This window comes from Carassius carassius, chromosome 47 (genome assembly GCF_963082965.1).
Source record: "Carassius carassius chromosome 47, fCarCar2.1, whole genome shotgun sequence".
Lineage (NCBI taxonomy): Eukaryota > Metazoa > Chordata > Actinopteri > Cypriniformes > Cyprinidae > Carassius > Carassius carassius.
In genome coordinates this window covers 5001-27500 of record NC_081801.1, presented here as the reverse complement: position 1 = coordinate 27500, position 22500 = coordinate 5001, and the positions used below count along the sequence as shown (strand labels likewise).

Below are 22500 nucleotides of genomic sequence, written 5' to 3'. Positions count from 1 at the left end.
ACAGAAGCCTCGTTCAGAGCCTGAGACACTAACCCTCAGGTTTGGGCTGACAGTGACTGGAGCTAATGTGATCATGAACATCAGTCATGTTTGAGCGTGGTGTGTGTTCAGACTCACCCTCTCCAGATCTTCTTTATGGATCTTGTGGAAGATCATCTGATTGATGTGTTTGAGTTCAGACGGCGAGAGACAGGCGTCAGAGCTTTGGCTGCTCCTGCACACCAGCAGATTGGATTTATCTACAGACACAAACACACGTCACTGTGCTAGTGTCCATGTCACCAGACAGCTGTCATGTAGTCTGAGGCCTGTGTGTCATTGTCACTGTGTGTCTAGAAACCGCACCCATGAATGCTCGTGTAGTAGAAGAGGGCACAGCAGCCCACAATCATTTTTATTTTTTAAATACATTTTAGTTTCTTCTTTTATTGTCAATGATATTGCATGTTGATATAGTCACCGTTATCGTTTATTGACCTTATTGTCATCTCGTCATCTTGTTTTAGTCATGGGAAAGAAGCTCTTCAACAAACTTTTTTCATCATAGTTTTCGTTAATGAAATGAACTCTACTTGGTGCACCACCAGCAGCAGCTGACCCCAGCATCTGACCTTTGCTGCGCGGCGGACAGCAGCGGCTGAACTGGAACACGTGTCTGTCGGAGCGCAGCGCCTCCTTCTGGTAGTGCTGCAGTAATTCACCCAGACTGCTGAAGCTGCATCTGGCTCCATTGAGCACAAACTCTCCTGAGTGAGAGCGAACCACCAGACAGTGCTTGAACTCCAGCTGACCCTCCGACTGCACACACACACACACACAGATGATCAATAGAACACACACTTTACACTTTATTGTGTAAAGAGAGTTCATTACTGCTGTGGATTGATTGAGATATAATCCACATTAACACACTCACCTCAACCACGAAGGACAGGAAGTACCGGTCGTAATCTTTTGGGCTGCAGCGCAGGATATAAACACCCCTGTGGTTTTCACATCGGCGCAAGCGGCTGATGGCGAACTCCGTCCTGACCCGAGAAAACAGTTCATTTCTGAAGACTGTGTTTGTGTGTATGTGTGTGAGCACGTGTGTGCGCACGCGCGAGCACGTGTGTGCGCGCGCGCGCGCGCGCGCGCGTGTGTGTGTGTGTGTGTGTGTGTGTGTGTGTGTGAGACTCACGACACTGGCCCGTGGCAGCTGATCTGAATGGCCTCCAGCACTCTAGGGGGCGCCACCTCCTTACACAGGTAGTGATGAGCGTCTGTGGTGAGTCTGTAGTAGCCGTCGATCAGAGACACGAAGGACAGCGCCTCGCTCAGCGAGTGAAACTCCAGCTCCTGTGGGACACAGAGAGAGAGAGAGAGAGATGCTGCAGACACGGATCTGACCCGAGGACGACTGTAAGACTGAAGAGTGACCGATCCTCACCAGCGTCTGACCGTCCCGTCTGTTTATGGAGACGATCCGGTTCTCCACAGACCCGTCTTTAGTCCCCTGCTTTACACTGATGTCGATGACGTCCGAGAAATCACAGTAAACCTGTGGATCCTGAACAGGAGAAAGAGAGAGTCAGAGTCTCCTCCGTATAGACAGGATTCAGGAGTGTGCACTAGTGAGTCAGTGAGCAGCTTTCTGATGCGAACAGCTCTGACTGCAGGAAGCTGAACTCAAACACACCTCTCGGTCTCGGGCCTCTTTTACTTTGGACCATCGCATGCCGTGGCTCCCGCTGACGATGATGGAGACGCTTCCTGCGGACGGTTCGTTGACGTGAAATAGTTCAGTGTAGAAGGCTGCCTGCAGCGTCTCCAGACTCACCACGTACTTCAGCTTCAGGTCTCGCACCGTGGCTTTACACGTGCTGAACTGCTGGATGAACTTCCTGAAGCGGAAGCGGATCCTCTTCCGGGTCACAAAGTGCTGGTTCTGGATGTGCGCTCGCATGTTCTTCGGGAGGAACGACTTATAGCTGCACATGAACACAGAGCAGATCACCAGAGTTCAGTTCAGACTCTACGGGCAGCGGCAGGTCAAAGGTCACGGGTGAACGCACCTGTTGTGGTTGTAGATGTCAACAGGTGACTTGGCTTTTTCTTTGGCCAAACGCATCATATCAAGAACAGCCAATCCCAAACACTCTTCCTGAAACTCCAGGCTGATGGGAACGCTGACCGCACCGCTCAGGAAATCTGACCTCCACTGAGAGACGGACAGGATAAGATGATGCAGAGTTTCCACAGCCTAACACTCTCAGATGGAGATTTGCAGAATATATAATGTGTGACAGTGTGAAGTGTTGCTGCCCGTGCTAAAAACACAGTTAAATATAACTCTGTCGTGTGATCTGGACGGAGAAAAACAAGATTCATAGCTGTGTCCCACTGAACCCTGACCCTGACGAGATGTTTAACATGGACCATGGCTCTGTGATGTGTATGTTTATATGAGATGACATATTTAACAAGCATAGGAAAAAAATGACCATTTATAAACAGTGGGAAGTGACGTCTGTTTTCTACATCTTTCCAGTCACAGAGCACTTTATTTTGAGAGAACATCTGTCATTTCATCCAGATTGGGGGAATTGTAATGTTTACTAAAATCTTTTATTATATAAATTCATTTTTGCGTTAAAAAAAAAGTAGATTTTTGTTTGTATATGCTGTCAGTTAAAATTCTTAGAAAGAAAAGTGGAATCAGCAAAGATGACCTTTACAAGACATATATTTGACCCTGTTCATCGTGTCCGACACACACTCCTCACCTGAGCAAACAGGTACGCCGCAGTGATGTCATCGAGCACAGGTGTCTCCGAGCTCTTAGAGACGCCGAACCTGCGAGCCGCGCTCGAGCCGCTGCCGTACCAGTCCGGGAAATAAAACCTGAGACAGACTGGATTAGATTCGCCTGCCAATCCCAGCATGCATCAGTGCTGCTGCTGATCCTCACCTGATCCTGAACAGCAGCGTCTCATTGGCCGAGGCCTCGATCTTGAGGATGTGATTGGGTGGAAGCCACACTCGGTCTCGCTCTCTCATGAGTCCAAACAGACTGCAGTACGGAGGATTGACACCTGTCAATCATTCACAGCAAACATCAGGAGGATGCGTGACCTCTGACCTCATGCACTCAAGCTGTGTGTGTGTGTGTGTGTGTGTGTGCGGCAGCTGCTGCAGCAGCATTAAAGGGGGAACTGCATGAAAAGAGGAAGTAAACGAGGGTGTGTCCTGCACACACACACACACACACACACACACACTATCTCTCAAGCCCTTAACACTCAGATGGGTAAACAGGAAGTGGTAAAAGTGGGAACAGGAAGTTTGCCAGCTGACAGCATCACTCTAGTCTCAGTATCAGGTCACGGTCCAGACGTCTCATCACAGCTGCGCTGATCAAACACGGTCTCAGGGAATGATTCTGACACTGCATCGCTCCGTGATGTTCGTGTGAGGTTTAAACCAGATTCACTCCGTGTTGAACGTGCTGCTGTGTTCAGTGTATAACTGGAGTCCCAGTAAAACTCTTCAGACGTACTGAACTGGGTTAGGGTGAGTTTCTGTGAAGCACTAATGTAAAGATGTCCCTAATGAAAGCTCTGCATGGGCTCCAGGGCCCGATCTACCGGGGATCTAGATTTATCCCACGATTAAATATAAATGTTGGAATGCACATTTTAGCAGCTGTGCTTTAATGTGAGGACATAATAAAAGATGTATGTATGACGACAGCATGTGAAGAAAGCTGTAGTGCGCTGCGTGGAGACTCTTACGATATAAACAGCGCTTCAGGAGACTCAGGAACACCAGAGCAGCGCTTCAACACAGGGTCTGCGTTCAGTTATTATATACTAAATGACTTTCCACAGCGCTTCTGATTGATTATTTTGACTTGCGTCCTCACCCTAAGAATAATGTTCTAGATCTGCCTGTGATGGGCTGAAAGATTTCCTCATGCTGATTTCACAACAGGTTTAAGTCAGTCGCACCACACTGACCAACAGAAAGCTGCTTGGTTTGACAGTGACTTGTGTTTCGGCTGCGCTTCGTCTCTACACGACTGTACGGACGGATCTTTCCTGTCTGATAAATCTGTGACACCTTACCCACGGTCACTAACAGCAGCTGTAGCTCACCAACCTCATGATTTCACTCTGAAACACACATCACGCCTCTGTGTCCGTCTGCTTTTCTGAAGATACCAGCAGTTACACACAATTACCTGGACAATATTTTATGAATATATGTATTTCTTTAGAGAAGTAATGACAGATAATCTGGTATGAAGTCCTCTCTCTCTCACACACACACACACACACACACACACACACACAAAGTATAGACATGTGAATCCTGTTAAAGGGATAGTTCACCCGAAAATGAAAATGCCCCCACGGTTTACTCGTCCTCAAGCCCTCTTAAGTGTGTATGACTCTCTTCTTTAGAAGTCAGATTTATATTAAAAACTGTCCTGGCATTGAATGTGAGATAATAATAATCAATAGTCCAAAAGAAGTCTAATAAACTCTGCCAATCCATCATAAGAAGTGCCTCACACGGCTCGGGGGGGTGAATAAAGGCCTCGTGGAGCGAATCGATGCGTTTTTGTAAGAAAAACATCTTACGTCATCCACTTGATGAAAAAAGTTTTAAATATGGATTTTTTTCTTACACGAACACATGGATTCACCCCCCCGAGCCATGTGAGGCACTTTTTATGATGGATTTATGCACTTTATTGGACTTCTATTGGACTATTGAATATCACCACCCATTCACTGCCAAAGATTGTAAGAGCCTGGACATTTTTAGATATTGCTCTGATTGGATTCGACTGAAAGAAGAAAGTCATACACACCCTTGAGGGCGAGTACATCGTGGGGTCACTTTAATTTTTGGGTGAACGGTTCCTTTAATCAGTATGAACTGCTTTAATGGACCGGACTCACTGCACTCCTTGGCGGCGCTGATGCACAGCTCTTCTGTCACGTATTCTCCGGGCGGATAGATGAGAGCGCTCTCCTCGTCTCTGCAGCTGTACAGATGAACCTGCAGGGCGGCGCCACTCGCCTGCTTCTCTGAAGCCCCGTCACCGCTCACACGGGATGCGTTCGCACACGGCTCCATGCTAACAAACGCTGTTAAAGCCATTTATATTTCACCTGAAGAGAGACAGACACAGTTTACTATCAAACACACGGTGCTTTATTGGAGAAGATGATCAATTGAATCTTTTTAAACATAACTTCACTAACACAAACTCTAACCCTGCATTTAGCCTCAGCTTAGGCTCAGTTTTTAGTCGCTTTGGATAAAAGCATCTGTTAAATGCATAAATGTAAATTTCAGTTGTGTTAATGTCCTTTTAAACCGTAAAGACTTCTTCTGTGAACACAAAAGACGTTTAGCAGAATGATCAACAGCTGGAAAACAAGAACAACATAAAGTGTTGTAAAAAATATATTTAATCATTTAGCAGATGCTTTCATCCAAAGCGACTTACAAATGAGAAGAATAGAAGCAGTCAGGTCAACAAGAGAACAACAACAGTATACAAGTGCCATGACAAGTCTCAGTCAGTCTAGTACAGAACACAGAGACAGGGTGTTTGTTTTGTTTTTAATATATGAAAGACAAGAAAAGTCCTAGTATTAGTTGGTTAAGTGCTGGCAAAAAAGTCTCAACCAGGTGAAAAGATGCTTGACGTTTGTGTTTTAAATGAATGTAAAAGCAGATAAGTGAGTGAAACCATGACCATCAGTGAAGAAAGATCATTATATGACTGTCACAGGTGATTAAATGTGTTTCTGGAGCATGACGCCCTGATCTCTATCAGTCTGTACTGGATGATGAAGAGTGAAATAAACATCCTGCTCAACTCTTCTCACGGGTTTGTGACGGGAGCGAACGACCACAGACTCGACATCTGACATCTCTATTCTGTGTGACTGTGGGTTCAGTACTTCTGGCCAACTATGAGTTGTTAAAGGTGTGAAAGAAAGAAAAAATGGAGAAAGTAAGAAGAAAACAAACAAACAAACAATGGAGAAAGAGAGAAGAGAGAAAAAAAACAATGGAAAAAGAAAGAGAAAGAAAAAAAAAAAAGAGAAACAAACAAACAATGGAGGAAGAAAGCGAGAGATGGATGATCCTGTGTTTGTTGTGTCAGTTATAGCAGTGCTGGGAAACTTGCTTTTAAAAGTAATATAAAGTCATATTCTGGGCGTTTAAAGGCCCTTTCAGAGCAGAAGTGAAGTGAACAAGCCTCAGTCTTACAGACAGAAACAAAGTAACTAATGTTACTCAATCTGATAAAGTAACTCTGATGTTGTTGTAAATTCTTACTTTATTACTTACTTGAAAAAAGTAATCTGATTACATGACTTGGATAAGTTACTTGTAATGTGTTACACTCCCAACACTGGCCTTCAGTTTAACTGCTCGTCTCACAGCGACTCTTTCAATAGTTCTGACTTTTCTGAGACACACACACCCACAAGTGTGTGATAAATGAAAAGGCAAGGAGCAGAAAATGAAAATAAAATAAGCATGTTTGGAGTGTGACAGTGGCTTTCACTCATGTAGTTCATGTTAAACTTGTTCTCAGCTGATCTGTAGAGTAATGAACCTTCTGAGAGTCAGTGGAGCTTCACAGCGACTGTAACGAGACTCTGGGGATCAATGCAGCAAACAAACACGAGGCTCGGACCATCAGACGTCCTGACATCCGTCTGAACATGGACACGGTCAGAGAGAGTCACTATAGTCCACTAACACAGAACGCTCTGCTATCTGACTCCCAAAACGCACCCCCAGACCCGCCACTGAGCAAACGAAGACGAGTCCATCTCTGAACAATTACAGTTCGTTATTTAACCAGGGCTTGAAATAGTTGAGACCACAACAACAGAGCGTATGGAAATTCACACGCAGCGTAACGAGACGCTGATCTCACGTCTGCTTCTGTGGTCAAACCCATCAGAAAGAGGAAATGACAACATCAGAGTGTGAATAATATTAAAGTAAGCGTGATTTAATCGTGTGTGTGTGTGTGTGAGAGATTGACAGTCACTGCTCTCTTGGGATTTTCCTGAAGAGATCATGATGTGTTTCCATTAAAGCTGCAGTTAAACAGACGGAGACTAGTTATTCCAACAGGACACAGACATTTTGATTTAAAAAATAAGCCCTTATATACAAACTAGACTGTTTTTTTTAAAAGATTATTATTTTATTTTTTGCAGCGATCACTCAAATGTGGAGCTCAAACGCATATAATAACGTGACAGTGATATGTAACGGAGGTTGGGCATTTAACAATAAAATGTATTTTTCAAAATGAGTCTGACATCAGTGCATTGAACAGTGAAGTTGAAGTTTATTCAATTTTAAATTCATCTCTATTTGGTTTGTTTATTTCACTTCTGAACATTCACGTGGAATCTGTCTTCACACACAGATGGACGTTAATAGAGGAGTGAAACATTATATACCTCTGTTAATAAATACGGTTTAATATTTACTATTTTGGAATCATGGCAGAATATCTTGTGATGTAGAATATCTGATGCTTATTATCATCGTCTCGTTGGAGCTTCAGTGGTGTTTCATACACTCAGTGTTAAAGGATCAGCAGAAGCTCATAATGCTGCATCTGTCCTCGTTCAGAAGTGGAGCAGGTTTCCGTCCGCTCTGAGGTGTGAACACGATTAGATCCGAATGAGTCATTTGGACACCTCATCTGCTCTGACATGATTCACTGCTGCGTGTTATAATGAACACAAGCACACGCAAGAGCAGACGTGTTCCTGAAATCAGCCGTGTTCAAATCTGGATCTAAATGGAAACATTCTAATTCACAGCTGTTTGTTATTAATATATGTTCATGTCTGTGCGTGTCTAAATCAAGTAATCCTAGACTTGAGACATGCAGCTGTAAACACAGTCGGCAGACAGGAAGGAAAAGATACACATTTAAGAGAAATGAGCCGCAGTCTTCATGAAATCCTTCTATTGTTCTTGTGTTTCTAACGTCACATTACAGCAGAATGAAGGTCAAACGGCTAAACTCAGAATGCTTTTCTTAACTTTCTGATCACAACAAAATGACACACAGTCCCATGAAGGCAGACTGACGCAGACGAGGACATTATCAGGAGGAACTCAGGGCTGTTATCTGCAGAAGAACACAGCTGCTCTTAAGAGATACAGAAACACTTCTGAGCCCTTCCTGCTCTAGAAACCACCAAAACAAACTGCCATCCTTCTACAGACAGAATGAGCTGATCCAGAAGAAGAGTTCAGACAGAATGAGCTGAGCCAGAAGAAGAGTTCAGACAGAATGAGCTGAGCCAGAAGAAGAGCTCAGACAGAATGAGCTGAGCCAGAAGAAGAGCTCAGACAGAATCAGCTGAGCCAGAAGAAGAGCTCAGACAGAATCAGCGGAGCCAGAAGAAGAGTTCAGACAGAATGAGCTGAGCCAGAAGAAGAGTTCAGACAGAATGAGCTGAGCCAGAAGAAGAGCTCAGACAGAATCAGCGGAGCCAGAAGAAGATCTAATCAGCGGATCAAGAAGAAGATCTCAGACAGAATGAGCAGATCCAGAAGAAGATCTCAGACAGAATGAGCTGATCCAGAAGAAGAGCTCAGACAGAATGAGCTGATCCAGAAGAAGAGCTCAGACAGAATGAGCTGATCCAGAAGAAGAGCTCAGACAGAATGAGCTGATCCAGAAGAAGAGCTCAGACAGAATGAGCTGAGCCAGAAGAAGAGCTCAGCCAGAATGAGCTGAGCCAGAAGAAGAGCTCAGACAGAATGAGCTGATCCAGAAGATCTCAGACAGAATGAGCAGATCCAGAAGAAGAGCTCAGACAGAATGAGGTGATCCAGAAGAAGAGCTCAGACAGAATGAGCTGATCCAGAAGAAGAGCTCAGACAGAATCAGCGGAGCCAGAAGAAGATCTAATCAGCGGATCCAGACAGAATGAGCTGATCCAGAAGAAGAGCTCAGACAGAATGAGCTGAGCCAGAAGAAGAGCTCAGACAGAATGAGCTGAGCCAGAAGAAGAGCTCAGACAGAATGAGCTGATCCAGAAGAAGAGCTCAGACAGAATGAGCTGATCCAGAAGAAGAGCTCAGACAGAATCAGCTGATCCAGAAGAAGAGTTCAGACAGAATCAGCGGAGCCAGAAGAAGATCTAATCAGCGGATCCAGAAGAAGATCTCAGACAGAATGAGCAGATCCAGAAGAAGATCTCAGACAGAATGAGCGGATCCAGAAGAAGAGCTCAGAAAGAATGAGCTGATCCAGAAAAAGCGCTCTGCCAGAAACAGCGGATCCAGAAGAAGATCTAATCAGCGGATCCAGAAGAAGATCTCAGACAGAATGAGCGGATCCAGAAGAAGATCTCAGACAGAATGAGCAGATCCAGAAGAAGATCTCAGACAGAATGAGCTGATCCAGAAGAAGATCTCAGACAGAATGAGCTGATCCAGAAGAAGATCTCAGACAGAATCAGCTGATCCAGAAGAAGATCTCAGACAGAATCAGCTGATCCAGAAGATCTCAGACAGAATCCGCTGACCCAGAAGAAGATCTCAGACAGAATCAGCTGATTCAGAAGATCTCAGACAGAATCAGCTGATCCAGAAGAAGATCTCAGACAGAATGAGCGGATCCAGAAGAAGAGCTCAGACAGAATGAGCGGATCCAGAAGAAGAGCTCAGACAGAATGAGCGGATCCAGAAGAAGATCTCAGACAGAATGAGCAGATCCAGAAGAAGATCTCAGACAGAATCCGCTGATCCAGAAGAAGATCTCAGACAGAATCCGCTGATCCAGAAGAAGATCTCAGACAGAATCCGCTGATCCAGAAGAAGATCTCAGACAGAATCCGCTGATCCAGAAGAAGATCTCAGACAGAATCAGCTGATCCAGAAGAAGATCTCAGACAGAATCAGCTGATCCAGAAGAAGAGCTCAGACAGAATCAGCTGATCCAGAAGAAGATCTCACAGATCTGAATAACGGAGCTCAGACTCACCTCCAGAGAAGACATCATGCGAGACTCTCACTGAGTTCTGCTGCTGAGAGAGAGTTAAGACTCTTGTCAAAGTCAGACCACAGACATGTGTGAAGCTGGAAACATTCAGCGGTCGCTGAGTCGAGAAGAAGAGCTCCACAACAGATGAAGAGATCAATCAAACGAGAAACAGGCCACACGTGTGAAGGATGAGGGGAAAACCCTCCAGATTCAAAGCGAAACAGAAATAGGATCTTAAAGCACAAACACACACACACCTCCCGTCGAGCTCAAACATCTCATCTGTCTTTAATATCTCGCGTGTTTGTGTTCATTTATTAAAGTTACTCACTCCGCTGATTCTGTTGTCATGTAGACCCGAGCCGAGCCGCATCACCGGATCTCTCTGAACCCGCGTCCGCAGCTGTCAGACTCACATAGTTACGTCCCGGAGCGCGTTAGAAGCGGCACAAGAGCCGAACTTCATCTGCGAGCCGGATCCACACGAACACTTCTCAGCTGCCGCGAGCACGCACGAACGCAGCTGCGTCGGTGGGCGGGGCTTGCGCTTCAGCGTCATCGCATATTAACGACTTAAAGGGACATTACTGTATTTTTATTTACACTAAAATTGTTAATTCTGTTGAATTTTTATTATCAAACGGAACCCTCTATTTGACAGTCTAACTAACACATAAATTCACATTTGGCTTAATTTTCCCTTTTTATTATGCAGTGTCTGTGGGCATGTTTGTTCTTGAAATTAATTTGTCAAGCAATCTTTTTCATTTTTACAGCACTTTATACAGGACGAATTCATGACAACGCATCTTCACGGAGATAAACAGGAAAACAGCAGAATCAGTGACGGAAACTCAACCAAGCAAGTTCTGCTTTGACACAATCTGTCCTGTACAAAACATTATATACATAAAGGTCATGATTAATTAATTTCAAGAGCAGACATTATTTCTCACTCTGCAGGACCATTTAAATTAAATAACACCCTTTAACGAAAATGCAGCACCTGAAATTCACATGCTTTGTTCCTCAATGATGGAGTGACTTTGCAAAATACATTGGAACATCTGAGTTTCAGTCAACACTTTAAAGGGTTGACTCGAGAACGAGTCAGTCTGTTGTTCATTATCTGGCTCGGCTCGGTGTTCATCTTCAGTTCTCTCTTCACAGCAGTTCAGTCAGTGTACTGTTTGAGTAAATGAATTACTCCAGGATATTGGTTTGTTTTAACTCAGATGGAGTGTCAGCCACATTAAAAAAGTTAACAGCTTAAGTCATGGATTAATGCGTATTAGAGACGTGAACCATTTAAAACGATTCAGTTCGATTTGGTGAACTGGTTCAAAATGAACCGGATATCACAAACTGCTTTGTTTGGAACTCTCTCCCAACCGACACAGAAGAGAAGACAATGCTGAATAAAGTCGTAGTTTTTGCTATTTTTGGACCAAAATGTATTTTTAATGTTCCAAAAAATTCTAACTAACCCTCTGATGTCACACGGACTACTTTGATGATGTTTTTCTTACCTTTCTTAAGAGTCATTAATGACAATTTCATTTTTGGGTGAACTATCCCTTTAAAGCACAGACCCTGTTCCTATTGTGTCTGTAGGACAATATTTAATTTATTAAGAATAAAGCGCTCCGGCTCAGTTCCTTTATGTTGTAACTTATAAATATTTCATTCATATGAAGACAATAAACACACATAAATCCGTCCAACAGTTACATCTATATGAAATTCTGAGCTGATCTTTGTGTCTCCTAAAGAGAAAGAAATAATGATAACGAATAAGAGAAATTTATAAGATTTAAAAAAAAATTACTATATCAATGTTTAATCACATTAAAACAAAAACAAACAAAACATGCAATAATAAATTAATGTGCTATGGTGATGATTATTTACAAAATCACGTGTATGTGAGGAGCAGCAAAGTTGAGGCTCGTTAGAGTTCATCAGATCTTCAGAGCTCTTCTCAGATCAGTGAAGAAGTTGACCAGACCGCTGGCCATAGCTGTGTCCACCGCCGCCTGCGGCAGCATTCCCCTCAGGTCCGTCTGGATGTATCCGGTCAGTACACTGAGCTCTGAGTCCTGCGCCGGCACACAGAACCAGCCACACGGGTGATTGAATCCTCGAACCAACCCTGCTCTCTGCTCCTCATGATCCACGCTCACACCTGAAGAGCATGAGCACAGTCAAGACGTTAGTCGCTCTCACACCTGAAGAACACGAGCACAGTCAAGACGTTAGTCGCTCTCACACCTGAAGAACACGAGCACAGTCAAGACATTAGTCGATCTCACACCTGAAGAACACGAGCACAGTCAACACGTTAGAGTCACTCTCACACCTGAAGAACACGAGCACAGTCAACACGTAAGAGTCACTCTCACACCTGAAGAACACGAGCACAGTCAACACGTTAGAGTCGCTCTCACACCTGAAGAACACGAGCACAGTCAACACGTTAGAGTCGCTCTCACACCTGAAGAACACGAGCACAGTCAACACGTTAGAGTCACTCTCACACCTGAAGAACACGAGCACAGTCAACACGTTAGAGTCACTCTCACACCTGAAGAACACGAGCACAGTCAACACATTACAGTCACTCTCACACCTGAAGAACACGAGCACAGTCAACACGTTAGAGTCGCTCTCACACCTGAAGAACACGAGCACAGTCAACACGTTAGTCGCTCTCACACCTTAAGAACACGAGCACAGTCAACACATTACAGTCGCTCTCACACCTGAAGAGCACGAGCACAGTCAACACGTAAGAGTCGCGCTAAAACCTGAAGAACACGAGCACAGTCAAGACGTTAGAGTCGATCTCACACCTGAAGAACACGAGCACAGTCAAGACGTTAGTCGCTCTCACACCTGAAGAACACAAGCACAGTCAACACATTAGAGTCGCTCTCACACCTGAAGAACACGAGCACAGTCAACACGTTAGAGTCGCTCTCACACCTGAAGAACACGAGCACAGTCAACACATTACAGTCGCTCTCACACCTGAAGAACACGAGCACAGTCAACACATTAGAGTCGCTCTCACACCTGAAGAACACGAGCACAGTCAACACGTTAGAGTCGCTCTCACACCTGAAGAACACGAGCACAGTCAACACGTTAGAGTCGCTCTCACACCTGAAGAACACGAGCACAGTCAACACGTAAGAGTCACTCTAACACCTGAAGAACACGAGCACAGTCAACACGTTAGAGTCGCTCTCACACCTGAAGAACACGAGCACAGTCAACACGTTAGAGTCGCTCTCACACCTGAAGAACACGAGCACAGTCAACACGTTAGAGTCACTCTCACACCTGAAGAACACGAGCACAGTCAACACGTTAGAGTCACTCTCACACCTGAAGAACACGAGCACAGTCAACACATTACAGTCACTCTCACACCTGAAGAACACGAGCACAGTCAACACGTTAGAGTCGCTCTCACACCTGAAGAACACGAGCACAGTCAACACGTTAGTCGCTCTCACACCTTAAGAACACGAGCACAGTCAACACATTACAGTCGCTCTCACACCTGAAGAGCACGAGCACAGTCAACACGTAAGAGTCGCGCTAAAACCTGAAGAACACGAGCACAGTCAAGACGTTAGAGTCGATCTCACACCTGAAGAACACGAGCACAGTCAAGACGTTAGTCGCTCTCACACCTGAAGAACACAAGCACAGTCAACACATTAGAGTCGCTCTCACACCTGAAGAACACGAGCACAGTCAACACGTTAGAGTCGCTCTCACACCTGAAGAACACGAGCACAGTCAACACATTACAGTCGCTCTCACACCTGAAGAACACGAGCACAGTCAACACATTAGAGTCGCTCTCACACCTGAAGAACACGAGCACAGTCAACACGTTAGAGTCGCTCTCACACCTGAAGAACACGAGCACAGTCAACACGTTAGAGTCGCTCTCACACCTGAAGAACACGAGCACAGTCAACACATTACAGTCGCTCTCACACCTGAAGAACACGAGCACAGTCAACACGTTAGAGTCACTCTCACACCTGAAGAACACGAGCACAGTCAACACGTTAGAGTCACTCTCACACCTGAAGAACACGAGCACAGTCAACACGCTAGTCGCTCTCACACCTGAAGAACACGAGCACAGTCAACACGTTAGTCACTCTCACACCTGAAGAACACGAGCACAGTCAACATGTTAGAGTCGCTCTCACACCTGAAGAACACGAGCACAGTCAACACATTACAGTCGCTCTCACACCTGAAGAACACGAGTACAGTCAACACATTACAGTCGCTCTCACACCTGAAGAACACGAGCACAGTCAACACATTAGAGTCGCTCTCACACCTGAAGAACACCAGCACAGTCAACACATTAGAGTCACTCTCACACCTGAAGAACACGAGCACAGTCAACACGCTAGTCACTCTCACACCTGAAGAACACGAGCACAGTCAACACGTTAGAGTCGCTCTCACACCTGAAGAACACGAGCACAGTCAACACATTACAGTCGCTCTCACACCTGAAGAACACGAGTACAGTCAACACATTACAGTCGCTCTCACACCTGAAGAACACGAGCACAGTCAACACATTAGAGTCGCTCTCACACCTGAAGAACACCAGCACAGTCAACACGTTAGAGTCACTCTCACACCTGAAGAACACCAGCAGTCAACACGTTAGAGTCACTCTCACACCTGAAGAACACGAGCACAGTCAACACATTAGAGTCACTCTCACACCTGAAGAACACGAGCACAGTCAACACGTTAGAGTCGCTCTCACACCTGAAGAACACCAGCACAGTCAACACGTTAGAGTCACTCTCACACCTGAAGAACACGAGCACAGTCAACACGTTAAGAGTCACTCTCACACCTGAAGAACACGAGCACAGTCAACACATTAGAGTCACTCTCACACCTGAAGAACACGAGCACAGTCAACACGTTAGAGTCGCTCTCACACCTGAAGAACACCAGCACAGTCAACACGTTAGAGTCACTCTCACACCTGAAGAACACGAGCACAGTCAACACGTTAAGAGTCACTCTCACACCTGAAGAACACCAGCACAGTCAACACATTAGAGTCACTCTCACACCTGAAGAACACGAGCACAGTCAACACATTAGAGTCACTCTCACACCTGAAGAACACGAGCACAGTCAACACGTTAGAGTCGGTCTCACATCTGAAGAACACGAGTACAGTCAACACGTTAGAGTCACTCTCACACCTGAAGAACACGAGCACAGTCAACACGTTAGAGTCACTCTCACACCTGAAGAACACGAGCACAGTCAACACGTTAGAGTCGCTCTCACACCTGAAGAACACAGTCAACACGTTAGAGTCGCTCTCACACCTGAAGAGCACAGTCAACACGTTAGAGTCACTCTCACACCTGAAGAACACGAGCACAGTCAACACGTTAGAGTCACTCTCACACCTGAAGAACACGAGCACAGTCAACACGTTAGAGTCGCTCTCACACCTGAAGAACACGAGCACAGTCAACACGTTAGAGTCACTCTCACACCTGAAGAACACGAGCACAGTCAACACGTTAGAGTCACTCTCACACCTGAAGAACACGAGTACAGTCAACACGTTAAGAGTCACTCTCACACCTGAAGAACACGAGCACAGTCAACACGTTAGAGTCGCTCTCACACCTGAAGAACACGAGCACAGTCAACACGTTAGAGTCGGTCTCACACCTGAAGAACACGAGTACAGTCAACACGTTAGAGTCACTCTCACACCTGAAGAACACGAGCACAGTCAACACGTTAGAGTCACTCTCACACCTGAAGAACACGAGTACAGTCAACACGTTAGAGTCGGTCTCACACCTGAAGAACACGAGTACAGTCAACACGTTAGAGTCACTCTCACACCTGAAGAACACGAGCACAGTCAACACGTTAGAGTCACTCTCACACCTGAAGAACACGAGTACAGTCAACACGTTAAGAGTCACTCTCACACCTGAAGAACACGAGCACAGTCAACACGTTAGAGTCGCTCTCACACCTGAAGAACACGAGCACAGTCAACACGTTAGAGTTGGTCTCACACCTGAAGAACACGAGCACAGTCAACACGCTAGAGTCGCTCTCACACCTGAAGAACACGAGCACAGTCAACACATTACAGTCGCTCTCACACCTGAAGAACACGAGCACAGTCAACACGTTAGAGTTGGTCTCACACCTGAAGAACACGAGTACAGTCAACACGTTAGAGTCGCTCTCACACCTGAAGAACACGAGCACAGTCAACACGTTAGAGTCGCTCTCACACCTGAAGAACACGAGCACAGTCAACACGTTAGAGTCGCTCTCACACCTGAAGAACACGAGCAGTCAACACGTTAGAGTCGCTCTCACACCTGAAGAACACGAGCACAGTCAACACATTAGAGTCACTCTCACACCTGAAGAACACGAGCACAGTCAACACGTTAGAGTCACTCTCACACCTGAAGAACACGAGCACAGTCAACACGTTAGAGTCGCTCTCACACCTGAAGAACACGAGCACAGTCAACACGTTAGAGTCGCTCTCACACCTGAATAACACGAGCACAGTCAACACGTTAGAGTCACTCTCACACCTGAAGAACACGAGCACAGTCAACACGTTAGAGTCGCTCTCACACCTGAAGAACACGAGCACAGTCAACACATTACAGTCGCTCTCACACCTGAAGAACACGAGCACAGTCAACACATTAGAGTCGCTCTCACACCTGAAGAACACGAGCACAGTCAACACATTAGAGTCGCTCTCACACCTGAAGAACACGAGCACAGTCAACACATTAGTCACTCTCACACCTGAAGAACACGAGCACAGTCAACACGCTAGTCACTCTCACACCTGAAGAACACGAGCACAGTCAACACGTTAGAGTCGCTCTCACACCTGAAGAACACGAGCACAGTCAACACATTAGAGTCACTCTCACACCTGAAGAACACGAGCACAGTCAACACGTTAGAGTCGCTCTCACACCTGAAGAACACGAGCACAGTCAACACGTTAGAGTCGCTCTCACACCTGAAGAACACGAGTACAGTCAACACGTTAGAGTCGCTCTCACACCTGAAGAACACCAGCACAGTCAACACGTTAGAGTCGCTCTCACACCTGAAGAACACGAGCAAAGTCAACACGTTAGAGTCGCTCTCACACCTGAAGAACACGAGCACAGTCAACACGTTAGAGTCGCTCTCACACCTGAAGAACACGAGCACAGTCAACACATTACAGTCGCTCTCACACCTGAAGAACACGAGCACAGTCAACACATTAGAGTCACTCTCACACCTGAAGAACACGAGCACAGTCAACACATTAGAGTCACTCTCACACCTGAAGAACACGAGCACAGTCAACACATTAGAGTCACTCTCACACCTGAAGAACACGAGCACAGTCAACACGCTAGTCACTCTCACACCTGAAGAACACGAGCACAGTCAACACGTTAGAGTCGCTCTCACACCTGAAGAACACGAGCACAGTCAACACGTTAGAGTCGCTCTCACACCTGAAGAACACGAGCACAGTCAACACGTTAGAGTCACTCTCACACCTGAAGAACACGAGCACAGTCAACACGCTAGTCACTCTCACACCTGAAGAACACGAGCACAGTCAACACGTTAGAGTCGCTCTCACACCTGAAGAACACGAGCACAGTCAACACGTTAGAGTCGCTCTCACACCTGAAGAACACGAGCACAGTCAACACGTTAGAGTCACTCTCACACCTGAAGAACACGAGCACAGTCAACACGTTAGAGTCGCTCTCACACCTGAAGAACACGAGCACAGTCAACACGCTAGTTGCTCTCACACCTGAAGAACACGAGCACAGTCAACACGTTAGAGTCACTCTCACACCTGAAGAACACGAGCACAGTCAACACGCTAGTCACTCTCACACCTGAAGAACACGAGCACAGTCAACACGTTAGAGTCGCTCTCACACCTGAAGAACACGAGCACAGTCAACACGTTAGAGTCGCTCTCACACCTGAAGAACACGAGCACAGTCAACACGTTAGAGTCGCTCTCACACCTGAAGAACACGAGCACAGTCAACACGCTAGTTGCTCTCACACCTGAAGAACACGAGCACAGTCAACACGTTAGAGTCGCTCTCACACCTGAAGAACACGAGCACAGTCAACACGTTAGAGTCGCTCTCACACCTGAAGAACACGAGCAGTCAACACGTTAGAGTCACTCTCACACCTGAAGAACACGAGCACAGTCAACACATTAGTCACTCTCACACCTGAAGAACACGAGCACAGTCAACACGTTAGAGTCACTCTCACACCTGAAGAACACGAGCACAGTCAACACGTTAGAGTCGCTCTCACACCTGAAGAACACGAGCACAGTCAACACGTTAGAGTCGCTCTCACACCTGAAGAACACGAGCACAGTCAACACGTTAGAGTCACTCTCACACCTGAAGAACACGAGCACAGTCAACACGTTAGAGTCGCTCTCACACCTGAAGAACACGAGCACAGTCAACACATTACAGTCGCTCTCACACCTGAAGAACACGAGCACAGTCAACACATTAGAGTCACTCTCACACCTGAAGAACACGAGCACAGTCAACACATTAGAGTCACTCTCACACCTGAAGAACACGAGCACAGTCAACACATTAGTCACTCTCACACCTGAAGAACACGAGCACAGTCAACACGCTAGTCACTCTCACACCTGAAGAACACGAGCACAGTCAACACGTTAGAGTCGCTCTCACACCTGAAGAACACGAGCACAGTCAACACGCTAGTCACTCTCACACCTGAAGAACACGAGCAGTCAACACGTTAGAGTCGCTCTCACACCTGAAGAACACGAGCACAGTCAACACGTTAGAGTCGCTCTCACACCTGAAGAACACGAGCACAGTCAACACGTTAGAGTCGCTCTCACACCTGAAGAACACGAGCACAGTCAACACATTACAGTCGCTCTCACACCTGAAGAACACGAGCACAGTCAACACGTTAGAGTCACTCTCACACCTGAAGAACACGAGCACAGTCAACACGTTAAGAGTCACTCTCACACCTGAAGAACACGAGCACAGTCAACACGTTAGAGTCGCTCTCACACCTAAAGAACACGAGCACAGTCAACACGCTAGTTGCTCTCACACCTGAAGAACACGAGCACAGTCAACACGTTAGAGTCACTCTCACACCTGAAGAACACGAGCACAGTCAACACGCTAGTCACTCTCACACCTGAAGAACACGAGCACAGTCAACACGTTAGAGTCGCTCTCACACCTGAAGAACACGAGCACAGTCAACACGTTAGAGTCGCTCTCACACCTGAAGAACACGAGCACAGTCAACACGTTAGAGTCACTCTCACACCTGAAGAACACGAGCACAGTCAACACGCTAGTTGCTCTCACACCTGAAGAACACGAGCACAGTCAACACGTTAGAGTCGCTCTCACACCTGAAGAACACGAGCACAGTCAACACGTTAGAGTCACTCTCACACCTGAAGAACACGAGCACAGTCAACACGTTAGAGTCGCTCTCACACCTGAAGAACACGAGCAGTCAACACGTTAGTCACTCTCACACCTGAAGAACACGAGCACAGTCAACACATTAGAGTCACTCTCACACCTGAAGAACACGAGCACAGTCAACACGTTAGAGTCGCTCTCACACCTGAAGAACACCAGCACAGTCAACACGTTAGAGTCGCTCTCACACCTGAAGAACACGAGCACAGTCAACACGTTAGAGTCACTCTCACACCTGAAGAACACGAGCACAGTCAACACGCTAGTCACTCTCACACCTGAAGAACACGAGCACAGTCAACACGTTAGAGTCGCTCTCACACCTGAAGAACACGAGCACAGTCAACACGTTAGAGTCGCTCTCACACCTGAAGAACACGAGCACAGTCAACACGTTAGAGTCACTCTCACACCTGAAGAACACGAGCACAGTCAACACGCTAGTTGCTCTCACACCTGAAGAACACGAGCACAGTCAACACGTTAGAGTCGCTCTCACACCTGAAGAACACGAGCACAGTCAACACGTTAGAGTCACTCTCACACCTGAAGAACACGAGCACAGTCAACACGTTAGAGTCGCTCTCACACCTGAAGAACACGAGCACAGTCAACACGTTAGAGTCGCTCTCACACCTGAAGAACACGAGCACAGTCAACACGTTAGAGTCGCTCTCACACCTGAAGAACACGAGCACAGTCAACACATTAGAGTCACTCTCACACCTGAAGAACACGAGCACAGTCAAAGGGTTGGAGTCACTCTCACACCTGAAGAACACGAGCACAGTCAACACAGAGTCGCTCTCACACCTGAAGAACACGAGTACAGTCAACACGTTAGAGTCACTCTCACACCTGAAGAACACGAGCACAGTCAACACATTAGAGTCACTCTCACACCTGAAGAACACGAGCACAGTCAAAGGGTTGGAGTCACTCTCACACCTGAAGAACACGAGCACAGTCAACACAGAGTCGCTCTCACACCTGAAGAACACGAGTACAGTCAACACGTTAGAGTCACTCTAATAAAATATGTTATCAGAGCCGGTATGTGTAATGTAATTTAATGGATTACGTTACGGAGTAGAATTTTTGTCAAGTAATCAGAAATGGACTACATTTTGTAAGTGAATCTACGCAGCTCTGTATGTGATCTACTTGACTTTACTGCAACGCTCCAATCATTAAAGATTTTTTAATTCAGCTGAGAGGCCACACCAATCTTCTGTTGGGTCTGTGGATTCATATGATATATATTCACAGGTCAGAGTTCAGCAAACTTGATCTTTGGAAAGCAGTGAAACTCACATGACCTGCATTTACTGTCTCCTGCATTCAGGGAAGTTAATGGAATGAGATATGTAGTGTGACCGGCCCTTAAGTTTCGCTTTCTCACATGATCTGGACCCAGATCAGTCAGTTCACACCAACAGATGATAAGCAGATGTGTTATGATCTGTCCTCCAGTGGCTTTAATTGAGCTAAACAGCTGATGTATCACACAAATGATGTGTTTTCAGCCCTGTATTCGTGAGCGACTGACCGCAGGACAGCAGGCCGCGCTGATACTCGCTGGTGCAGGAGAAATCCACAAACTCTCGAGGAGAGATGATGTTCCACAGCTGCCCTGCGGTGGTGTATTTCACCACACAACAGCCCTGAAAAACACACAGCAGGACTTTCAGTTCCTTTAGTCCAGCCGTTTACTTGTCATGTGCACATAAAAACTGGTGTCAAAGACGACTTTATAATATGTTTAACCCTAAACACACTTCAGTTAATCTAATCAGAGATTCTAGATGATGTCGAGAGGATTGTGAATCTCCTTATCACTGAACATTAACCTGCTTTCATAACCCAGTTGTACATTAACGTGGCGCCGGAGACGTTCACCTGGTCTAGTGTTTGCAGGATCTCCAGTGAGGTGATCATACTGTCCCATTCCAGTCTGCAGGCTCCGGGACGGATGAAGTCCATGATCCGCTCCGGATTCTCTGCTATGGTTCCTTCAGCTTTATATCTGCAAGAACACAACCAAAAGTAGTCGCTAAAACTCATGTGAAGACTACCTTTAACTAGTTTGACTAACTAAAGTTTGACTTATTCTTACATTCAAATTAGACCAGTACTTTACATTTATTCATTTAGCTGAGTTAAGCGACTTACAATTGCCACATATGTCAGAGGTCGCACGCCTCTGGGGCAACTAGGGGTTAAGTGTCTTGCTCAGGGACACAGTGGTGTCTCACAGTGGATTCGAACCTGGGTCTCTCACACCAAGGGCATGTGTCTTATCCACTGCGCCAACACCACCCCAATTTTTTATATATAAACACATTTAAAAAGTTACGACAAATTTTTAAGAAAAAAATAGATAACTAACTTGTTTTAAGTAGTTTGTGTATTAATGAAGGTTTAAACTCACAGAAATCCGCCGAACTCCTGCGAAGGTTTCCTCCATACAGTCACATCCTTCTGAAAGAGCCAAACAAGAAGAACCGACGAGATTACGGTGTTAGAAACGATTCCGTTTAAACGGGACACAATTGACTCATTAAACCGAACTGACGGATTTCTTCGCGATGCTCCACTGAGATTCATTCAGACTGTGAAACGATTCGAGAGTCTCGCGCAGCTCCACAGAACCGACGTGTGACAACATCTGAAGACAGACATTAGAACTGGAATTATCATGTTATTAAAATAATAGACTTCGTCATTTATGAACACGTATATTACAGCATAAATGATTATTAATGCAATATCTGTCTGTTTGAGTGACAACTATATAAAATCGCTTTAAATGCAGTCAAGAATTGTTCTTAAACT

General features: G+C 45.9%; 2 protein-coding genes across 2 annotated transcripts in view; both read right to left on the bottom strand.

Annotated features, from left to right (window-relative positions):
• jak2a (Janus kinase 2a) overlaps positions 1–10556 on the bottom strand; it is a 28673-nt gene extending 18117 nt beyond the window's left edge. The window contains exons 1-11 of the mRNA XM_059542940.1: positions 10374–10556; positions 4950–5162; positions 2951–3074; positions 2766–2883; positions 2055–2200; positions 1679–1970; positions 1430–1549; positions 1181–1338; positions 917–1028; positions 612–798; positions 118–239 (exon numbers count right to left, since the gene is read on the bottom strand). Coding sequence (XP_059398923.1) covers positions 118–239; positions 612–798; positions 917–1028; positions 1181–1338; positions 1430–1549; positions 1679–1970; positions 2055–2200; positions 2766–2883; positions 2951–3074; positions 4950–5151 — 1581 coding nt within the window. The 5' untranslated portion in view covers positions 5152–5162; positions 10374–10556. The remainder of the gene's footprint in view (positions 1–117; positions 240–611; positions 799–916; positions 1029–1180; positions 1339–1429; positions 1550–1678; positions 1971–2054; positions 2201–2765; positions 2884–2950; positions 3075–4949; positions 5163–10373) is intronic.
• Positions 10557–11979: 1423 nt separating this feature from the next.
• stard4 (StAR-related lipid transfer (START) domain containing 4) overlaps positions 11980–22500 on the bottom strand; it is a 10724-nt gene continuing 203 nt past the window's right edge. Inside the window, exons 2-6 of the mRNA XM_059542210.1 lie at positions 22241–22333; positions 22097–22146; positions 21565–21691; positions 21215–21329; positions 11980–12227 (exon numbers count right to left, since the gene is read on the bottom strand). Of these exons, the coding sequence (XP_059398193.1) occupies positions 12004–12227; positions 21215–21329; positions 21565–21691; positions 22097–22146; positions 22241–22333 (609 nt within the window). The 3' untranslated portion in view covers positions 11980–12003. The remainder of the gene's footprint in view (positions 12228–21214; positions 21330–21564; positions 21692–22096; positions 22147–22240; positions 22334–22500) is intronic.